Source organism: Lathyrus oleraceus, chromosome 2 (assembly GCF_024323335.1).
Source record: "Lathyrus oleraceus cultivar Zhongwan6 chromosome 2, CAAS_Psat_ZW6_1.0, whole genome shotgun sequence".
Lineage (NCBI taxonomy): Eukaryota > Viridiplantae > Streptophyta > Magnoliopsida > Fabales > Fabaceae > Lathyrus > Lathyrus oleraceus.
The window spans coordinates 217,839,957-217,849,875 of record NC_066580.1 but is presented as its reverse complement, the minus strand read 5'-3'; the positions used below and the strand labels follow the sequence as shown (position 1 = coordinate 217,849,875).

General features: G+C 39.8%; 1 protein-coding gene across 1 annotated transcript; it reads right to left on the bottom strand.

Annotated features, from left to right (window-relative positions):
* Window positions 1–5,485: 5,485 nt before the first annotated feature.
* On the bottom strand, window positions 5,486–6,604 carry LOC127122648 (uncharacterized). Its single transcript, XM_051052949.1, has one exon. The coding sequence runs from the start codon at window positions 6,602–6,604 to the stop codon at window positions 5,486–5,488; it is 1,119 nt and encodes a 372-aa protein (XP_050908906.1).
* Between the last annotated feature and the right edge of the window lie 3,315 nt (window positions 6,605–9,919).

Sequence of the window (9,919 nt, the reverse complement as noted above, 5' to 3'; positions counted from 1 at the left end):
CAAGGCCTCTTTGGCATTTTTAGGTTCTACTTGTGAAACAAACGCGAAGTGAGAACAGAAGTTACTTATCTTAGACCGGGTCATTACTCCCTTTGAAATGTCTCCCAAAATGTTGTCGATGGGATGGTCTTTTGAGGATCTCCAAGCTGTTGGAAGATCATTCACTTCAGCTGTCTTTTCTTCCTCAATTTCTTCATGACTTGTATCTTCCTCCTTCTCATGGGCAGCTGTTTTGGACTGATCAATTTCCTCAACAGCTTCCTTGAGTATGTCTTCTGTAGATACACCTGCGTCATCAAAAGAAATACCTTTTCCGACATTTTTCGGATAAGACTCATCAAACGAAACATGAACCGACTCTTCAACAGTAAGTAAACACTTATTATACACTCTATATGCTTTGCTTGACATTGAGTAACCAAGAAAAATACCTTCATCAGCTTTTGCATCAAACTTCCCAATGTTTTCCTTACCGTTATTCAAAACAAAACATTTACAACCGAATACATGAAGATGTGACAAGTTTGGTTTTCTTCCTTTCAAAAGTTCATAAAGAGTTTTGTTCAAAATAGGGCAAATTAAGATTCTGTTTAGGACATAACAGGCTGTGCTAACAGCATCAGCCCAAAAGTATTTTGGTAATCCACCCTCATTAAGCATTGTTCTTGCCAACTCCTCTAGAACACGATTTTTACGCTCCACAACGCCATTTTGTTGTGGAGTGCGAGGGGCTGAAAAGTTATGCTCAATGCCATACTTGTCACAAAACTTCTCAAAGTGATAATTTTGAAACTCACCACCATGATCGCTACGAATTGTAACTATTTTGGAATTCATTTTGTTTTGGGACTGATTTGCAAAAATTTTAAAAGCAGAAAAAGTTTCATCTTTGCTATGAAGGAATATAGTCCAAGTGAATCTAGAGTAGTCATCAACTATTACAAAGCCATAGTAGTTTCCACCTAGGCTCTTTGTCCTAGAAGGTCCAAAGAGGTCCATATGGAGAAGCTCAAGGGGTCGTGAAGTTGAAATTACATTTTTAGATTTAAAAGACACCCTTGTTTGCTTTCCCATTTGGCACGCGTCACATAGGTGGTCTTTTGAAAATTTTAATTTTGGTAGACCAACTACTAGATCCTTAGATACAACCTTGTTTAGCAAATCGAAGTTAACATGAGCTAAGCGTCTATGCCAAAGCCAAGAATCATCATTCAAGGTGACTAGACATTTAGTATTTGTTAACGGTACATCAAACAAGTCAAGCATATAGATGTTGTTTACTCTTACACCCTTAAACACAATGTTTTGTTCAGCATGTTCAATTATGCAGCAAGTTTTTGTAAACGAAACTTTATAGCCCATGTCGCATAGTTGACTTATGCTTAACAAATTGTGTTTAAGTCCCTCAACTAAATGGACATTTGAAATAGTAGTGGTGGAGGGATTACCTACACTACCTTTGCCGAGTATAGCTCCTTTGTTGTTGTCTCCATAAGTAACATATCCCTTTTTCTTTGCCTTGAAATCTATAAAAAGCGATATGTCACCGGTCATGTGCCTTGAGCAGCCGCTGTCAAGAAACCACCTTCTATCTACGGAGGCAAGGCACTCATCCTACAACATCAAAAGAGAGAAGTTGGTCCCCAATTTTCATTGGGTCCAAGAGGGTAAGTGTTAACATGGTTGCCTTTTGGCTTCCATTGATAAATACCTTTAGGGACTAGAAATCTCCTAAATTTGCATTTCTCAATGGTGTGGCCAGCATGACAACAATAATGACATAAACCATGATGATGTGTTAGTTGTTTCTTGTTCATTGAATCCTTTAGAATAAAAGAGTATTTTGCATATGGAGGATTCAATGACTTCTTAAACAACTTGGGGTCAACGGCATAAGTAATTTTAGGTTGTAGCGCTTTCTCTAGTTTGTCCTTAAGAGTGTTTACCTCTTTTTGCCAAACATAACAAGCGTCACAATACCTAACTCTACTACATCCGTCAATGTCAATAGTTTTTGAATTTTCTGCAATGCTAGTTTTCAATGCTTCTAAATCAATTTCAGCTTTGTTTACTTTACCTTCCAAAAAAGAGAAGATATGTTTGTCGGAAGCAAGTCGTTTAAAAGCATCTACAGCTTCGTTATGCAGTTTTTCAAAAGCTATTTTTAATTCCGAAAAAGACATAGAGGAGAAGTTATTGAAGTAAGCTTGTTTTACCTTTTTGTCATTGCTTTTCTTCTTGTGGTAGGACTGAATTTTTGAGTGAGCCATAAGGCACAGATTTGCAGCTTCATCATCATCACTTGAGCTTTGTGTGTTTGATGACTCACTATCACTTTCCCATGCAATATACGCTCTCCTTTGCTTGCTGTGACCTTTTGGTGAGTCTTTTCTTTGGTCCTTATACTTCATAGGGCATTCCGTTTTAAAGTGTCCGAATTTACCACAATTAAAGCATGATCCTCTTCCTCTACTCTTCTTGTTTTCTTCTTGTTTCGAATTTATGGATTGTCTTCGAAACTTCATGAGATTTTTGTCGGAATGCTTGACTCCATTCTTTCGAATGAATCTATTGTATCTCCTTACAAACAGTCCCATTTCCTCATCATCCGAGTCTTTGTCACTACTTGAATCATTGTCGCTTTGCTCTTTTCGTGAGAACTTAGAGCTAGAAGCCACAAGAGCTATTGGCTTCTTCTCTCCCTCTTTGTCTCTTTTCTTTTCCTTCTCCTTCTTACTTTTATTCTCATATTTTTCAAGACTTTCCAAAGCTTGCTGATGTTCTTCCAGCTTTCCAAACAGTGTTGTAATCGTAAGTCTTGTAAGATCGTTGGCTTCCTTGATTGCTGTAACTTTAGGTTGCCACTCCCTGCTAAGACACCTGAGAATTTTATTAGTAGCAATTTCATTGGAAATAGGTTTTCCAAGAGCATTCAATCGGTTAGTTAGATGGGTGAATCTCTTTTGCATGTCGGAGATGGATTCTCCTTGTTTCATGCGAAAGAGCTCAAATTCTTGATTGAGTGTGTTAATGCGGGACTGTTTTACTTCAGTAGTACCCTCATGGGCAACTTCTAAAGCGTCCCACATTTCTTTAGCAGTCGTGCAATGTGATACTCGATAATATTCATCAACACCAAGTGCTGAAATTAACATGTTTCGAGCTCTCCAATCACACGACCACTTTTTCTCATCTTTCTCATTCCAATCATCTTCTGGTTTAGGTACTATGGCGCCAGCCGCATTAGTCATTGTAATTTGAAACGGACCGTTTTCAATGGCAGCCCATACTAACCTATCCACAGAATTTATATGAACTCGCATGCAGTCTTTCCAGTAGCCATAATTTTCACCGTTGAAAATAGGCGCTCTATTATACGCCCCCTTTGGTTCAGAATCCATACTGTTACAGGCAGCCACAGAGCACCAGCGAACCGGCGCTCTGATACCACTTGTTAGACGGTGTGGCTAGTGATCGAGAGGGGGGGGGGGGGTGAATAGATCACCTCTTAAAAATTAACGGATTTAAGATTTAATCAGAGTTTTCAAAAATGGCGGAACGATCGGTCCCGAATCGACTTCCGTCTATTCTGAACCGCTACTAGAAAGCCGGACACGCAAGTGCAGTTGCTGGATTTTAATGAGAATGACAGAAATAATACACACAGAATATTAACAGATTGAATGCGCTTATCCTCAAATACTATTTCCAATGAACACAATCAGGTTAACCGTTTTGTCAAACAGTTGGTGTGTGAGTGTTTGATGATAAACAGCAATGGTGTATGACTAAAGGATTTGTTATCACTGCTGTCCAGAAATATAATCAATCACCACACACTAACAGAATTTGCAAAACAGTATTGAAACGTAAAGAAGATTAAGGTAAGAGTAAGATACGCAGAGATTTGTTAAGGAAGTTCCCCACGTCGTCCTCGCGTGTGGGTACGTCTCCCTCTCAATTTCAAATGAAATTGAGAACTTTGATTATCAATTATTGCCGAATCCGTTGATACAAGGTTTTGATACAAAGACAGAATTTCTAAACTCCAAGAACCTCTTCTTGTATAAACCTTCACTTGATCTGAGCTCGATCAAGATTTTCCTGCACAAAATTGCAAACAATTCACCGGTTCCACGACCTGCTTGCGAAATCCCCCGATCTCCAAACGCAACGCTGCGGCTGAATGTGTTCTGCAAATGTGACTCCCAAACCCTCAAGAACACACCAGTTCTTGAAGGACAAACCAATAGGTTTTTCCTAGAAACCCCCTTCAATCTTCAACTCAGCTAGATCCTCGATCGTTCCACTTCAACCCACAGCTAGATCCTTGATCACACCACTGAACGTTATCTCAATGCTTCTTTAATCCAAGGAACAAGAATTGTTATGTATAAATGTTCTTGAAGAGAAGTGATTGAGAAGATGAAGAAGATGAAGTCTCTTTCAGGTTTCTATGTGCTCACAAAACAATTGCTCCAACACTGCTTTTGATCTGTGTTCAAATTGTTTTTCCCTCAATGAATTCGTGTTGTGAACCTGCTGTTGAAACCTGTATTTATATCCTTTAAGAAACAGTTGCTGTTATGACTTAAAACAACTCTGTGTATTGATACATAGAGGTGTGTATCGATGCATACTGTAAGTTGTATAGATTTTTGGTGAAATTAATCAATCATGTATCGATGCAGGAATCGTGTGTATCGATGCATGTGAATTTTACACTAATATGTATCGATGCTGAATGCGTATGTATCGATGCACAGGCTGACTCAAGTAGTCATGTATCGATGCAGGTGTCGTGTGTATCGATGCACAGAGTTTTTGGCCTTCCATGTATTGATGCATGGTTCGTATGTATCGATGCATACTGAACAAGAATTGTTTTGTGATTAATCACAGGCTACATGTATCGATGCAAAGGGTCATGTATTGATACATACTGACATAAAATGCATTTTAATTGTTATTTTAAAGGAAATTTTCAATGTAGGCTTATATGTGTGGTTATGCAACAATAGAATGGGATGAATTACAAAGTAAGAACACAAATATATCATGTAATGCAATGCACAACCAATTTGGATGATGATCACACAATTTGCTATCATTAAAAGTTAATTCAAGTTAAAGAATTCTTTCACATCTTTAATGTAGCTTTTTATTATTCCCCGGAATTTTAAAGCATTATGTGAGAAAGACAAGCCAATTATTTTGCATACAAAACATAGAACAACATGTTTTTTTCGGAATAACTGAATTTTATTGATATAGAATCTGTACATATAGTGAGTACAAGGATGCAGAAACCCTTGATGAGGATATCCTGCACAAATTCTTCTTTCTGGTCCAGGAGACCTTGCAAGTGACGACTCTGAATCTCCCATTGGGTAGCTTCCTCTTGCAGCTATTTCCTTTCATCCAAGTTTTGATGGGCCTGGCGATTCAAAGACCGTATCTCTTCAAACCTTTTGTTGATGTCACTCTAGAGTTGTGCGAGGGTTGTTTCTAGCTTCTTGGCGCGGGCTTGCTCGTCCTTTAACTCCTTCTGCGATTTCTCCAATAGGTCTTGTAGAGATTTGATTTGGCCTTGGTAGTCAATGTCTCGCTTGTAGGCTCGATACTGGGCTTCGGCTAACTCTTTCTTCTTGTTCGCAATGGTGTCAAAAGACCCTTTCAGGGAATCTCCCACCTTTCTCCTTTTGTTTTGCTTAATTTGGATATCAGTATCTGCTTTGTTTAATCGTTCCCTCTTCTGAGTGAGACTGGCCTTCATGGTGTTCTTTTTTGAGGTGACTTTTATCAGGCTGGAACGGAGACCGACATTCTTTTTTTCCAACTTCTTGGTGATTTCCTTGAGGCGATCCACTTCAGAAGCGACAGCGGCATGTGGCTTGGGGGTTTTGATACACATGGAAAGTTCCCATGGGTACGGCAGTTTGATCATCTTGGCCATTGACTTCACCCAATCAGCATAGGAGGTAGTTATGGTACACAGTAGTTTGCCTTGCTCTTTCTTTCCCACTCGCTGTATTTTGCCCCATGCTCTACGCACACTCTTCATCAGCTCTAGACTCTCAACCTCTTCCGCTAACATCAGTTCTTCCAAGAAACGGTCTTCGGGTTTTTCTTTGAGCGGATATCCCAACTGACGTAATGAGAGAACGGGATTATAGTTGATCACACCCTCTTTTGTACTGACAAGAGGAACATTTGGGAACTCCCCACATCGGAATATCAACTCCACTCTCAAGTAATCAAGACTAAACCAGACGACGTCCTCAGCGTCTAATGACATCAACCTTTGCGACCATTTCAGATCACCCACATTATCAACAAACGGCCCTTTCTTTGGGAGATGGGACACAATCCATTTCTGAAGCAAAGGGATGCAGCAATTGATGGTTCCCCCTTTCTTCATGTTTCTCCAATGGAAGGAGAAGAATACGTTAGCTAGTAAGGTGGGAACCGGGTTCTGGGAGGTGAATATGGTGATGGCGGTCTTTTTAACGAAGCCTTCAACATTCAGGAATAACATCAATCCATAGATGACTAATGCAAAGCTGGCGTAAAATGTGTCCCAACTTCCACTGTCAGCAAACATAGTGGCGTTCTCGAATAGGAATTTGGACGGTAGGCCCTGCGTGTTACCCTTGATTCGGAGAGTGGGCCTCAACTAGATCCTTCTTCATGCACAAGGCCTGAGCTATATCTGCAGAATATGGGAAGTCTTCATCAATCATGTAGGGAGCTTGGTTTTTGACTGGTAACCGTAGTAGATGGGCAAACTCTTCTAGTGTGGGAGCTAGAAGAAAGTCCTAGAACGTGAAGTAGTGTAATGTGGGGTCATAAAATTGTGCAAACGTGAACATCAACCCTGAATACTCTCTGGTAGACAAAACCCCCAACAGGTTGCCATAGGCTTGCTTGAAGGCTACTCGGTATTCTTCAGTAAGGCACTCACTGAGCTTCCTTAACTCATCGACCTTGGAGTCTCACAATTTGTATTGGTAAGTTTTCCTTCGGTCGGTCTTATCCATGGCTGCACTGACACTAGCAACTGGCATAGTAGGTCCCTGAATAATGCAAATGTAACATGTAATGGTTAATGTAATGATGTAATGATGTTATGCGATGCAATGATGGCAGGGTATCATATAGTCAAAATTCAGGAATGCTTTGAATAAACTGCATAATCTGTTAGTTTTAGGTTCAAAGGTTCGGCATATACGAAAGAACATGGGTATGAAGAGGCTTAGTTTCCTGCAAGAAAGACCCATATCCCCTCACAGGTGTGTACTATCCTCAAAGGGTGGTCCTAAAAGGTCCCTAGAGTCAGCGACCCAATTTGAGACACCATTGTCTTGGACGAATGACTCGTCGGACAATGATCCTCCCAAAAGGATCTACTCTAGGTGTGATGTCTCGTGTCAACCATAATCGCGGAATAACTCCACGGAGGTCAAACACGACTCTAGTCACGTTACTATCCTGTGTGTGTACTCAAGCTCGGGTATAGAGCTTATCTCTCATGTATCAACAACCCAACCCAAACAATAGCATATACAGATATCCAGGATGCCAGAATGCAATAATAAAGTAAATAGCAAATAAAATAAAGCGAGTAAGGTATAAAGATGAACACCTATAGACTAGCGAGAAAAAAACCTAAACTAGGCTCGACTCCTTTTAGCGACTAGGAAGTACTCCAAGTAGCGAAGAATCCCCAGCTGAAGCTAGCGGAAATATACCCGAACGTATCGCACGCTCAAACATACAACAGAGTCGCCATCAAACTTTATTTATCCCCAAAGGGAAGGGAAAACATCAATAAAACCTAGGGGGAAGAGATATACTAGGTAAGGAAGTCGGTTATGCAAGGGGAAGGTACTAGCACCCCAAACATCCATGGTACTCCATGGGAACCATTTTGATTGTTCTCGCTCGAATAGGTGTTATATCTAAGGATTACTCGCAAAAGAATGAGGGAAAAGGAAAAGAAATAGATAGAGTGCTCGGTGAGGATTAGGGCCCTCATGCCTACGTATCCTCATAGTGAAATGAGGAATTCAGAGCTTCGTAGTTCAAGGAACTAGAGGTAGGAGGTGGAAAAAAGTGTGATAGGAATATGGTTTGAACCAAAGGACAGTGTTGTTTGAACTCCAACAAATATGGGAAAAACGTGAACCCAAGAGTAAATAGGTATGAACCGACAAGTGAGGGTGTAAAGCACTTATATTACTGTACGGGGACAACCGAAAAGAGAGGAATTAGGTGTTTGGGATGAGAGCCAAAAAACTCTTGGTTCACAAGGAGGTACAAGATGGAGCACAAATGTATAGTGTATTTGTCTCAAAGAATAGGTATATCACATGGAGTGAAAGAAGATAGTATATGAATGTATCATGGGAATGAATGGATGAAGTGACCGAAGTCACATAATTGGATATTTGGTAATAAGTGACTGAAGAAATATTATTTAAAATCGGAAGGTGAAAGTGTATTGGAATCCATAAGAGGAGTGAGATTTCTACCATAGAGCGAAATAACTTTAACTGATACGTGGACTAGCAGGCCGCCACTGTAGGATTTTGGATAGAAAAGAAGGAATTAAATGTTTGGGGTGAGAGCCAAACACCTTTTCGTATAAAATGCGGACTATTCGTTAGGCGTCCTAAAGTGGTGTATATGGAATTCCAAAGAAAGTGTATTTCGATGTTAAAGAGACAAATATGTCACTCGATTAACGGTCTATGATCGAAGGCAGGTAATGAATAATGAAAGATATGAATGGTTCCCTAAGGAGGAAGAAAAATAATTAGGAGTATGCTCGCCAAGGATTCGCATCCTCGTGCCTACGTATTCTCATTATGAAATGAGAAAGTCAGAACAATCGTAGTTCAGAACTACGAGAATAGAGAGAGATGTTTGTCTAAGCAATAGGAACTCACAGGACAAACACCAAGTCACGGAAGGATTGTAGTATTGGAATACAAGGAGTAGTGTATCACTTGTTGGGGAATCGATAGTTCAAGATCAAATCAGGATAGTATCTTGGATCCAAGAGAAGGATACACTCTTAATCGAAGAGCAAAGTGGCGTGTTAGCCGAAAAAGAATGAATTAAATGTTTGGGATGAGAGCTTTCGTAGTGCAATAAGGAAATCAGAGTTTTCGTAGTTCAACCCACTAGGATTGAAAGCAAGATGATTGAGGAGGCAAAAGAAATGAATGATTGAATTGAATTGATTAGAATGGATTGGAGAGTGAAATGATAAGAGACTTGGCAGTCAATTGATAGGAATCACACTAAAGTCTATGAATAAGGGCGAACTCTTTGAATATTTGGGGCATGCGCCCCATACGCAAAGTCGCTCTAGACAAGGGTATGTAAGACTCCCTCTCATCATTCCTCATTACTCAAGACTTGTAACACATGATACTTCTCTTGACTGACAAATTGTTGGTGAAGAACCTTTTGTTGTTGATCCTTGTGTTGATTTTGAACTTGTATGAAGAAGACTTGGTATTTTAGTCAATTCGTATTGTACTAAAGTCTATGAATAAGGGCGAATGCTTTGAATATTCAGGGCATACGCCCCATACGCAAAGTCGCTAGGGTAGGAGATACTCTCTCTCATCATTCCTCATTACCTAAGGCTCGTTTCGTACAATTTGAATCGTATTTACCAAGTGTTGACCTTTGATTTATCTTCTAAAATTCGCTGCTTGGTGTGGATGAGGATGCCTTCATTTGAAGATCTTGAGTTAAGGCCTTGAGCTCCACAACTTGGAAGAAAAGTCTTATTAAGTGACCAAGGGTCTTTTGTTCACTCAAATTGGACTGTTGGATTACACAAGTTCAAAGGATTTAATTAGTCAAAATTGCTTTCGATCTAATTAATCATGGGTTTAGTTTT

Bases quoted from the DNA above. Each gene is read 5' to 3' on its own strand.
- LOC127122648 (XM_051052949.1), bottom strand. From the start codon at position 6,604: ATGTTTGCTGACAGTGGAAGTTGGGACACATTTTACGCCAGCTTTGCA.